The following is a 12,831-nucleotide window of genomic DNA, read 5'->3' as shown; positions in this document are numbered from 1 at the left end:
AATATATTCCTACATACAGAGGCTTTCTCTAGTTTTAGACATCATTGTATTCATTTAATTAAGTCAAACAATTCATATGAAATTCTGTTTATATGATAAGCAAGATGATATAAATTTTTTGCTTTTCTCTTTTTTTCATCAATTTAGGCTTTACGTATGAATCGAAGTTTGCTGTCATTAGATCTTGCAAGTAATAAGATATCTGATGATGGTGCTAAAAATATTTCTGAGGTCTCTTACTTTTAAAATTATATAATTATAGTTTCATTCAATTAACTTTTAATATATATTTAAACAATATTTGTTATGCAGTATCACGTATGCAAGTTATTGCATATTAGGCATTATCAATGTTTTCATTGTCTCATGACCAAGTTGTTGCTCGGCGAATGTTGCTCTCAACTTTTACTAGTGATGATTTAATGATCAGTCCATCTCATTCAATTACTAATGAGCATGATCAATCATCTTCACGAAGTTTTAGCAAACAAGATGACAAGAAGAAAATGAAAAAGAAAGATCCTATAAATACTAACAAATTAAAAGATCCTATTAAAAGAGGTATGAATTCCTTCTTTATTAGTTTAAGTAACTTATATGATGCTCAGAAAAATGTTAGTTCCAAATTTTAAAAAAATCTTTTATTTCATTTGAAGTTGCCTAAAGTTTTGATTTTGAAGTTTTCATAAATTCTTATGAATTTCATTTTTTAAAATGATTTTATTAGCAGTATTTATATTTTAATCAGAAGAGTATAGTTCTTTCAAAATTTTTAAAAGTTCTTTTATTATTTTAGGTTTATCAAGTATTGATGCTTCAAAAAACCAAAAGGGAAGTAAAAACAAATCTTCAAAGCAAGATCATCTGGCGAAAACATCTCAGCCAGATGCTGAAGTAAGATCTTTAGTTCATTCACATTGTTTTACACATAGGTAACTTTAAACTTCAGTTTTTTTTATAAATACAAATTAATTTTAGGATTTGTATGATTTTAAAAATCCACTTCTGGAGAAAGTAAAAGATATTAATGGAGAGCTTTGGATTCCAGGAAATCGTTCTTTGATAATTTTGAATCTTGCAAGTAAAATTTCTTTTCTATTTTTAGTTTTCTTACAAATGTTCCATATTACAAAAATCTGTATGTATGATTAAGTGAATGAATACATTTATGTATATATGTAGCATTTCCACATATACTTTTATTCAGACACAAAACTTCAAATCAGTTGGGACTTTTTCCTAATATTTTAAGAGCTAAAAATTTTTTGAAGGTGCAAACATGTGGCCTATAATTTTGTTAAATTTTAAATTGGTCTAAGACATTATAAGAAAAACATAATCAAACTGATTACTGTTCACATACTCACATAAGTTGTTATTTTAAAGGTTTGCATATGTACCTTAAATAGTAACTTTTTTGATATAAATGTGCTTACTCACTTAGAAAACCTCTTCTTACCTAAAATAGATGTGCAAAAAAATAAAAAAATATATGAACTGAATTTTTTTAACAATAATTATGAATGTATTTTATAAATTTATTTATACGTATCTAATAAATAATTATATGACCCTTATGTTGCAAAACAAACCTGCATCGCTTGCAAAAGGAATGCTGTACCAAGCTTGTTGTACTGCAATCCACAGTTAAGTTTCATTGCTTGGTTTTGTATTTCTTAATTTGTCTTTCACTTTTTTCTATAAATTTTCATTTGAATTCAAGTCTAGAGATTGCACGGGCCATGGTAAAACAATGATATTATTTGTCTAGAACCAAACTTGTGTGGCTTGAGCTGTGTTTTTTGACATGTTATCATGGTGAACTGTCCACAACTATGGGATATTCCACTCTGCATAAAGCAGCATAATGTTTTTTAATATATTTATGTAAGCATCCTTGGTCAAAATTACATCTATTAGAAAAATGGGACCTACGCCATACCATGAAAAACAGTCTCAGACAAAGGAATTTCCCCCTCTCCATACTTAATGATCATTTTAGTGTAAAATGGGTTTGTTTTTTGGGATGTGTAACTAATCTTTTTGCATTATTATCAAATGAGATGAAAGCAAATGACATAAACTTAAATTTTTAAGATAAAATATTTTTCCACTTTTTAAACCCTACATCCCTATCCCAACTTAAATGGTTTCTAGCAAACATTAAACAATCTTGCTGATGTTTTTTCTTAACAATGGTACTTTGCAAGATAAATAACTCTTTTAATCTTGTTCCACTAATCATCTTTGTATTGTCCATCATGACACATTTGCTCCAGTTTCCACTAAAATTTGGGATGTTGACACAAAGGGTGTATCTTAGCTTGATATAAACTTTGTCTATCTATTTGTTCTGATATTTTCTTGGTCCACCTCTTCTTTCTTCTTTATCTTAACATTTAGTAGCATTTTGTACTATTCCTAATTAATACTCTATTGTATTTACTATTTCTCTATATGAAAATCCATCATTCTTCATCTTAAAAATAGTATTACATTCATCAATTGAACTTTTTTTTTCTGCCTATGGAGTTAATGTAAACAAAATTTTAAGTATTTTTTTTGTACATCAGTTTCAGGTAAATTTTTCATAAAAATTAAAATATTTCTTTGACTTTAAATTATTTTAAAACAAATCTTCCGTTTTTTAATTGCCTATGAAGTAATTAAATACTTGTATAATTATTTCAAAAACTGATATGAACATAATTCTGTTCCAACAGATTGAGTGGTATAAAAAGTGTGTATATATATTTGTACTTAACAACAATATATATATATATATATATATATATATATATATATATATATATATATATATATATATATATATCTGGAAATTTAAGGAAATAAGATAACAGAAGTGGGTTTGGTTTCTTTACTTGAAGCCATAAAGTGCCAAAACAGTATTTCACAAGAGATGAATAAAGCTGTACCAATTGGCTTAATGAGACTTTCTTTGCAAGTGAGAATTAATACTTTTATATTGTTTTTTATTTTTATTGCAAAAGTTTTGTAATTTATTAAGATTATTGCATTTTTCAGGGGAACTCCTTTGATATTAATCACCAACATTATTTGTGCTTGCAGCAGTTGATGAAGAGTCGTGACCCATTTTATGTTCAAACTACTGGGGAGACTAAGGTGCAGAGAATAGTAATAATTAAATAATTAAATAATTAAATAATAATAGTAATGATAGTTAAATCTTGAAGTTTTATTTCATTTTATAAATAAATGGTTGTTAAATAAACATTAATAACATAAATTAGAAGTAAATATATGTTCATTAAATTACATAATTATAAATTACATAATTGTAAATTCATAATTTAATAAATTTACTTTTTAGTATAGTTATAAATTCATATACAAGATACAATATTTTAAAGAAATCATAGTTGATCTCTGCAAAAATATTTTTACATGCTTTTTATAGGACAGCTAACAAATGATCGAAAAAAAGAACCTGCATATATGAATCATGAAAGAAATAATTCTTTTCGTGGTGACAGAAAAACTGATTTTGTCTTCTTAATGAAATATACATTTATGCTGATGTGTTTTAACTTAAATGACAGTAAATCAATAATTTATCTATAAAAATATTATTGTTTTGACAATGCTGTTCTAAGTTTTTAGTTTCTATATTTTATTTTTTGATGAAAAAAGAAAACTTTTAAATGTTCTTTAGTTAAGAAGTTTATTAAAATGGTATGAAAATATAAGTTATTCTAAATATGCAAAAAATGTTTTCAGTGCAAGTTCATCGTTATCTACCAACCAACCTTATCATGACTTTGCCACCTCAAAGTAAGAATGTACAATTTCAGTTTTTTTGCTTCATGGAGAAAATGTGAAAACAAACTTTGAAAAAAAATTTAATGCATAAGGTATATCTTAAGTTTTTTAAATGATCAGTCAACATTAATACAATCATTAGTGTGTTTCTACCTAAAAGTTTTTTATATTGAGCTTAATGTAGCAGTAGTTTTATGCTCTAATATGAAAACTACTAGAAAATTAAGGTCCCTTCTTACTTTGAGGTAATGACTTAAATGTACAAATTAAATAAGTTTTGTGTAGTAAACTTTAGTTAAAACTTGAAGGTTGCTACAGTAGCAACAATATTTAATTATTGTAACAAGTCATAGTGATCTTTCTTGTTGTATGACTACAATTGGAAAAGTAATGACTGAAAAGAAAATGGACATAATATTTATTTATCTGGAGTAAGATCTTAATTTAGAGGAAGATATAGCAACAAAGCTTTAATCCTAAAGATTTCTTATATGGAAGATAGATTTCTTCTTTTTAAAAATAAATTTAAAAATCTTATTAACATGATTAATGGGATTAAATGTTGCATTTAAATATTTCTTATATTAAAATTTATAATTGCTACAATTAATTTTTAAAACAGTGCAGTAAAAGATCAAATAAAACAAATTATTTTAAGCTTGTTTTTTAAGTTTAGTTAATTATTGTTTTCTTTAAATTGGTAGTAAATAAATACCACAAACATATTTTTTAACTATGAAAATTTTATTAAATATTGAGCAAAATCACAAAAGAATTGACAAACCTCATTGATATGGTGTTTCCTAAATATACTTTTCTAGTTTTCTGCTAAAGAATTCTTTTGGTTCACTGATGATGTAATTAAAAGTTGATAAAAAATTTTTCATATTATTTTTTGGTAATACCATGAGAAATCTGAAAGCTCATGTTTGAAAATAATTCTGAAAAAACACTTGATTAATGTTCAAGTTCTGTTCAAGTTCTACTTTTCTGATTACTTTGATATCTTTCTGTCTAGTATATTCAAACAGGTTTTTACTAATAAATGTATATATTGTAAATTAAAAATATTTGTTTTAAGAAAATATGATTTTATAAATAATGTATGTACTTTATCAATATTAAGTTTCTTTTAACCCAAATGTTTGTGAGTGGTGTAATAAAACCTGATTTTAATTCATGAATTTCGGTTCCATTATTATCAAAGAAAAATAAAACTTTTATTCTCATATCTCTGTAGATTTTTATAAATTTTGTTGCAAAACAGAAAAATAATATTTGTTTATGGCAGCTTTTACCAATTCAAATTTATTCCAATGGAAAAAGAGAGCAGACTTAGCAGTAAGTCATTATTATATTTCATAGCCTCTTCATTACTGAACTTACGTTCTGTAATGAAGAGGTTATAAAATTCTTTTAATCTTTAATACTCAAATGTGTTCTAAGTAAGTTCCCCTAATTTAAATTTTCCTCATCCCTCCCTTCTTAAAATAGTAATTTTTTTTTTTTTTGCATTAATGCATTTGTTTTTAATTCTCAGGAGTACTTAAGTGCAAGCAGTAAAAAAAGCAAACTTGGATTGTGGGTTGATGCAAGTTTTTTTATATAATATGTATTTTTTAATTGTTCAGCTTTTAAAAAATAGTTTTTAATTTTACTGCATGGTTTTTTTTTTTTTTTTACTGCTATTGCATACAATATATTTTTTAAAGTTTTGATTTACAAAGATTCTTTTTAGAGAGTTCAGCAGGTCTCTGATGAAGCAAGTAAAAAGCTTCTTCAATTGCATACATCAAGTTCTTTTCCTGTTGATGATGAAGCTGTTTTTGAAGGTTATTTTTCAAATTTGATATAATGCTAATATTATCATTTTTATCCTGTAGAGGTATAAACAGCATGAAAATGTTTTCCCATTTTTTTTAATTTTAGCCATCTCTTTTTCAATTATCCAACCAATGAAAACAAAAGCATTAAGATGCAGATGTTTTTACTCTAAATTATTTTAATAGGTCTTTAAATGTTCAGACATTAAAACTTTTTTTTTCATCTGTCTTAATTTTAGCATTACTTTTAGAAAAACGTTATAATAACAATAAAAATCTAATAAGTATTATTTTTATTGTAAGAAAATACAAAATGGTACCAAAATTGCCCTATTTTGAAATCTAATAAAGAAAGGAATTCATATACAATTGGGAAAAATATGATGAAGCTTTCAAGAAGATGAAGAATAATTTTAATTCTTAAGTTAACTGTTAACTCAACTTAAGTCATTTCTTAAGTCAACTGTTCTGTTTGGATATTTTTTCATCAGTATGTTTACGGAAAGAAAGACAAAGTTATTAAAACCATCAGAGAGAATCATGACAAAACTTCATAGGATGCTGTTGTGACTACAAAAGTATGGCTTGAGTTCTGAAAAAAAACTGAAATTGTTCTTGCTGATAGAATTTTATGTTCTCACAACCAAGTCACAGAAAATTTTAAAGATAAAAGGATGTTTTCAAGACTTGAAATACCAAATGTAGCACAAAATGACAATAGGAGACAGTTTATGTAATCAGAGTTTCAAATATTTAACAAAACTTGGCATTTTTAACACATCAAAACCAGCTTATAATATTAACAATTAAATTGCATGACTATGAGACCAACAGAACTTCACATCCAGTGTTGCATCATCTTAAGCAAGTATTGAAATTAGAAACTTCTTTTTGAACAGTAGCAATACCTTTAGATGATGTATACAGGCTGTAATAGATAACAAAGCCATCTACATTGAATAATGTATTTTTTAATGCCCCTACAAACATTTTTTGAAGTCATATTGATATCAGTTGGTTAGTTATTACAAAATAAATTGTTATTTATACTGTCTTGGATTTTCTATACTTTGCTGCCCCACCCTTTATATAAATTCAAGAAATTATATATATATATATATATATATATATATATATATATATATATATATATATATATATATATATATATATATATTATATATTATATATGTTATATACATATTATATATATTACATATATATTTTATATATATATATATATATATATATAAAATATATATGTAATACATATAATATACATTTAACCGTAAAATTAACGCACCACTTATAAAATCTGACTTATTTTGAAAAACATTATGTATTTCCTAGATTTATCAATTACAAAGATGATAATAATGTTTATTGTTATGGCTTTTGTAGGTTTTATTCTGTTTCCCTTATTTAATTTTGAAATTGTAACAGCTTTTCATAAGAAGCATGTTTTGCTGTAATTAAACCTCACTTCTATAAGTATGAATTGGTTTTAAGTTGTTTTAACAGTAGAAAAGATAACTGTCATTTGAGCAACACATCTGTTTGCAATACGGTTTTCTAGATAAAGTTTAAGTTGTGATGAATGTGTTGTTACTTTGTCCAATGAAGGATTAACAAATCGCAAACTTGGCAGAAGATTTGGAGTGTCTCCTACAACAGTTGGTAGGGTTTTACAAAGGTTTGTAGAGATCAATGATTCCCTTAGACGACTTGGCTTAGGCAATTGAGAACCAGTTTTTAATGCTTCAGACACTGAGAGAACGGTTCACTACTGCATGAAATCTCCAAATACAATTTTTTGAGGTTCATGGAACTGCTATTAGTCAAGATACCATAAGAAAAAGACTTTGTGCTTTAAATTTATGACCTCAGGCAGCAGCTACTGGTCCCAGATTGTCTCTAGACCACTGAAGAAACAGACTGGCTTTTGCAAGGAGGCATATGAATTGGGAAATGCATGGGGACAGGTCTTATTTACAGATGAGTCAAGCTTTTGCCTTGTAAGTTCTGATTGCCTCCCAAGAGTGTACAAAAGACCAAATGAAAGATATTTTGCTTGTAACATTCGAAAAACCGTGTTATATGGAGACGGCTCATTTTGGTTTCAGTTTTTTTTTTTCAGTTTTTTTTTTCAAGTCAATTTTAATATTATCGAAATAATTGTGTTCATATGTTCTATTCTAAATATGTTTGTCCGAATATATGATAATATTGAAGACAGTTAAAATAAATTGAAATGTATAAGTGTGTTAATTTTTTGGTTAAGTGTGTTTATCAGGTAAGGTCTCTAGAAGATCAAAATTATTTATTAATTACTGAATACATTTTTAAAAGAAGATATAAAAAGTGTAGAGAGGTTGTGATCAACAAATAAAATAGTGCACTTTTACATTTAATAGGCACTTAGACACTTATTAATTAAATTACTAATAAGTACAAATAACAATTCACTTGAAAGAAAATTTTAGTGTATAATTTAATTTATATTTAGAAACAATTCAGTATGAAGATTATATTCTTAGACAGAAATATAAATAGAAGAACTTTATATTAAAGACATTTTATTAGTATGAACTTTATAAGAACTGAAACCATAGCATATACCCTAATTTTTTATTCTGTGATCATAATGTTTCCTAACTCTTTTTAAAAACTTTTATTTTCATTTTAAAACAACCATTTAGCTCATAAGCTGTTGGAGGATTGGAAGAAGGATGCTAGTATATTAGTTTCTGAGCAGGATATAGGATTTAATACTGTGAATCATGCTTCAACTTCTAGATGTGCACCAGGAGCAAAAAAAAACTATTTTAGTGAAATTAAAGAAGATCAAAGCAGTTTGCAAAGCATGTCTGAACATGCTTCAATATTTAAAAATAACAATGTTGGATATGAAATAGATGAAGCATTGCTTATAAAAGAAGTTTTAAGTAATATGAGAGAATTAGACATTTCAAAAGATGTACCATTAGATCTGAAACCATTAAAAGTCAAAGACTATTCCCTGAATATGAATATCAGACAAACAGAGGTAAGTTATTTTAAAATTTTTATTATGGAATTTATGTTTTTTTTTTTTTTTAAAAAAAAAAAATTCTGAGTTTTTTTTTATTTTGCGTTTGTAGGTTAAAGCTAGAAATGAAGCACGACGAGAAAAAGCGTTAAAATTGAAAAATGATTTACTGGCAAAAAATGATGTCAAAGAGCAAGCAAGAAAACGAATACAACAGGAAGAAGAAATTTGTTTAAAAGCCAAAAGAAAAGAGGAGGATAATATAAAAATGCAGATGAAAAAAATTAAAAAAGAGTTAGCGGATGAAAAAAAATTAAGACAGAATGAATTTCAGCGGTATTCTACTTTTTTTGTTGTAAATTTTTAGTTGTAGTTTTTTTTTGTTGTAACTTTTTGTTGTAACTTTTTAGTTGTAGTTTATTTTTAAAATTTGTAACAAAAGTAGAGGAAATTATAAAAAAAAACTAAGTATTTGTTTTCAGTCATCAGGAGGTTCTGATAGCAGCAAAGTTGGAGATTCTCAAAGAGTTAAAAATAAAAAAAGAAGAAGAACTATTAGAACGTCAAAAGAACAAAGAAGCTGAGGAGAAAAGAAGGCAGCAAATTAAAATGAAATTTCAAGAGCAGAGTATCAAACAAATGATGCAGAATGTGAAGGTTTTGTTTCCTTTCTTCTATTTTTTTATCCTTTTAAAATCCACAAGGTAGTTTTGATATTAGATTTCCTTTAATTATGGATTGGGGGTGGGTAGTGGAGGGGTTAAGGGGTTAAGGCGCTTTCTTTCAGAACTTTACAGCATTTTTTAGTTCTCTATATTTACTAGGTGAAAATGTTTTATGTTTATATTTTTCAAAGATACTTCAATGTCATTTTTCTGCCTGGTATAATTTAATGATCAAAAGACGCGTCGGAGTGGCTGAAATGCGCCAAAATGCTGATTACAAATGCATGGTACGATCATGGCATGCTTGGCGGGCTTATATTGTATTGATAAAATTCAACGCTGAATCTCAAACTGCTAAAGCATTTGTATCAGATGTACGTAGGTGAGTATTTGTCAGATATAAGTATGTGACTGATTAAATAGAATAAATATTTGAAATCATCTTGTTTTACTTAAATAATTATCTAAATAGTTAGCTAAAAAATTATCAGTAATTCTCAATTAAAGTTATTAAAAGTTAAGTATCTATAATATTTATGAATAATATATTATATATATTATATATATATATATTTTTTTATTAATTGTATATATATATATATATATATATATATGTGTATATATATATATATATATATATATATATATATATATATATATATATATATATATATATATATATATATATATATATATATATATATATATATATATATATATATATATGTAAAGGATCTAAATTTTTACTTTAGAAAAAGAGAGTTAGCTATAAATCATCATTCACAAAAACTACTTAGAGACTGCTTTTTATCTTGGTTAAGCTATACAAGGCTTTATTTACAAAAAAAGAAATTGCTACAAGAGCACAAACAAAAAGCAGAAAAAATGGCAAAATTTTTAAAGGCTTCTAACACTTTTTTATTAAAAAAAGCTAAATGCAGTGAAGACTTTGAAGATAATATGGTAATGAATTTGTATGAAATGCCTTTGAGCAAACTTGCATCTGTGATCATCAATTTAAAATACATGTTAACTTATTTTGCTGATTCTGTATTTCAACTTCTCTTTACATTATTATGTTACTATTATAGCGTTTATTCTAAATAATAATCTAGCTACAGGTTAACGAATCTGCCAAACATAAACCCCGAAATACTCGCGTGTCTGATGAAGAAAGCCACGATTCACGAACTGCTGCTTGCGCGTTATCTAACGAAGCAAACTGTAGCAATAGATCTTCATTAAGCAGTAACACAGCATCATCAAAGTTCGATCAGAACGAGAATAAAGAACTCCCGATAGAAAACTTACAGCAACCAAAGGAAAATATAGTAAATGATCAACACAAGAAAAAAAGCAAGCATTCTAATTCTGGTGTAAATAAAACTCAGATACAAAATGCATGTAAAAACATGGAATCAATTCAGAAACAAAGTGTCGATATAAAGCCGCCTACAGGTTCCTTTCAATTAAAACGTACACGTTCCGATGTTTTTCCAGCCAAGCAGACAAATCCTCTCATTAAAGGTTAATTTAAAATTATAAAAAAAAAAGGTTTTTAAAACATTTAGTCCCGTTATTTTTTTCTCGCGGGAGTTCTTAATGTTTTTACACATATTTCTTATACAGTTTTTTACATTTATTGTGCACTTTTATTGTACACTTATACGATCGAAAACTTGTAAGTAGCTAAGAGTTTTCGTTTAGCAATGGAAGAAAGAGAAAAAAAGAGAAAAGAGCGCAAAGAACTTGTTGAAGCTGAAAAGCGGAAGAAAGAAGAAGAAAGGCTCGTAAGCTTGTTTTTGATGAATCAAACCAGGTTGTTAAAAAACTAGTAAAAGTGATAGGTCATTTTTTTTTTTTTTTTTTTTTATAGAAAGAGCTTCGTCGACAACAAAACGAGAGAGAACTCGAAGAACAACGAGAAAAGCAAGAAAAAATTCGCGTTAAAAACGAAGAAAAAAAACTTAAAGCGCAAGTAAATAATTGTCTTTTTCTAAAACTTATTATTTGTTTCAGTTAAAAAAGTTTATAAAAATGTCGTGTTTTCTTATCAAGAAAGAAAGAGAAAGACTTCTACGAATCGAAGAATTGCGCGTTAAAAGAGAATTGGCTGTTAATCACTTCAATAAGGTGCTGCTTAGAAAATATGGGCTTCAGCCATTAAAAAAAATAGTTGAACTTACTCGAATAAATATGGAAATAGGCACTAGACATAGTATTTTTCGGTTGTCCAGAGTTGTGCTGCTTGAGTGGGATTGCTACGTAAAGGCAAAAATTCACGATCGCGTGGTAATTGCTGATCGGTCTTACAATAAATTGCTGATGCGAAGATGTTTTGATTCCTTATTAAAGGTTTGGCATTCGAGTTTTGTTCACTTCGAGAAATCTTTTAAGTAAATCGTTTTACCTTAGAATATGGCGCTGTTTCTTTGTTTAACTTTAGTCATTTGATTTTCTTTGTATTCGTGTGCTCTTCATATACACTTCAGAAACACGTGTAACTGTGTAAAAGATACTATTTTTCAGTATCGCGTTTATCGCCAAAGCTTGATAGATAGTGCTGAAAACCATTCAATTCAACGGATCATCAAGCATGCGTTTAAGGTATGGCAAATCTACGTAACTGATGAGCGAGTACTGATGTGGGGAAAAGAAAACTCAGCGACGGATCACAATACTCTGTAAGTAATCTTATTTTTAACATATTTTTAGGATAGCTTTTAGATAAATCTATTTTTTGTTATTCACAGAACATTATTTATTTACTTTGGTTAGGCGGTTATTAAAAAAATACTTTGCGTGCTGGATTACTTTTGTGAAAGATCAAGCAAACGAACGCGTGAGAGAAATGGGGCGAGAATTACTCAGGAAAAAAGTGCAATTGTGGTTGCCGGATTATGCAGGGAAAACACAACTAGCAGAAATGTCCAATAATTTTTCTATATAAACATTAGGGAAAGATAACAATATAGGAAAAATAATCTTACAATCTTTAACGAAACTGTCTGGTTAGTCTGAATTGTTTATAAACACAATAAATTAGATGAAAAAAATTCACGTTTAAAAAAATACAGAACGCTAAAAACGCTTTTGCGTCGACCTCTGTTTGCGTCTTGAATATCATTTTGTAGGGTTTTAAACGAAAGAAAAATTATATAGTTAAAAATTATATTTCTGATCTCTTTTAAAAACAGTTTTTTTGTAATTTAAAAGCTTACAAGTAGCTGTATCTAATATCAGGAGTTGGAGTAAAGGAGGTCTACTTAATTACAGCTTGTTCAAGATGATCGATCTTACTTTCAACTATCTTGTTTGAATTATTTCCATTCTATCCGACTCAATGGTCTCCTCGAGGTATAATGTGATGATAAAATAATTGTAGTTAAGAACCAAAAAAACTTTTCCTATAATTCCCATCATCCCATCTCCCATCATCAAGTGTAAATTTCGTGAAGCTATTCTATGGATATTTTAATTAATGGATTTCTTGGAGCTATTTTATGAATATTTT

At 27.1% G+C, this 12,831-nt stretch overlaps 2 protein-coding genes across 3 annotated transcripts in view; both read left to right on the top strand.

Moving 5' to 3' along the window:
* Positions 1 to 3,559, top strand: part of LOC145190914 (leucine-rich repeat-containing protein 71-like) — a 15,103-nt gene extending 11,544 nt beyond the window's left edge. The window contains exons 8-14 of the mRNA XM_090066693.1: positions 148 to 231; positions 342 to 561; positions 797 to 894; positions 979 to 1,081; positions 2,847 to 2,965; positions 3,046 to 3,144; positions 3,440 to 3,559. Coding sequence (XP_089922819.1) covers positions 148 to 231; positions 342 to 561; positions 797 to 894; positions 979 to 1,081; positions 2,847 to 2,965; positions 3,046 to 3,144; positions 3,440 to 3,448 — 732 coding nt within the window. The 3' untranslated portion in view covers positions 3,449 to 3,559. The remainder of the gene's footprint in view (positions 1 to 147; positions 232 to 341; positions 562 to 796; positions 895 to 978; positions 1,082 to 2,846; positions 2,966 to 3,045; positions 3,145 to 3,439) is intronic.
* A 1,440-nt stretch (positions 3,560 to 4,999) lies between these two features.
* Positions 5,000 to 12,316, top strand: LOC145191669 (uncharacterized). Of its 2 annotated transcripts, XM_090067518.1 has the most exons (14): positions 5,000 to 5,142; positions 5,342 to 5,392; positions 5,540 to 5,633; positions 8,324 to 8,670; positions 8,765 to 8,988; positions 9,135 to 9,309; positions 9,509 to 9,699; positions 10,070 to 10,280; positions 10,433 to 10,844; positions 11,025 to 11,107; positions 11,194 to 11,295; positions 11,376 to 11,672; positions 11,847 to 12,001; positions 12,096 to 12,316. In XM_090067518.1, the coding sequence occupies exons 1-14, from the start codon at positions 5,086 to 5,088 to the stop codon at positions 12,265 to 12,267; spliced, it is 2,571 nt and encodes an 856-aa protein (XP_089923644.1). In that variant the 5' UTR covers positions 5,000 to 5,085; the 3' UTR covers positions 12,268 to 12,316. The 2 variants fall into 2 exon arrangements, with proteins under 2 accessions (XP_089923644.1, XP_089923645.1); XM_090067519.1 differs by lacking the exon at positions 5,342 to 5,392 and having other exon boundaries at positions 5,023 to 5,142.
* Positions 12,317 to 12,831: the final 515 nt, after the last annotated feature.

This window comes from Hydra viridissima, unplaced genomic scaffold (assembly GCF_058129835.1).
Source record: "Hydra viridissima isolate aposymbiotic clone 2 unplaced genomic scaffold, HvirCarnegie_v1 scaffold_11, whole genome shotgun sequence".
In the NCBI taxonomy this organism is placed as follows: domain Eukaryota; kingdom Metazoa; phylum Cnidaria; class Hydrozoa; order Anthoathecata; family Hydridae; genus Hydra; species Hydra viridissima.
Note: the sequence above shows the minus strand (reverse complement) of the source record. Positions and strands in the feature narration are given on the sequence as shown.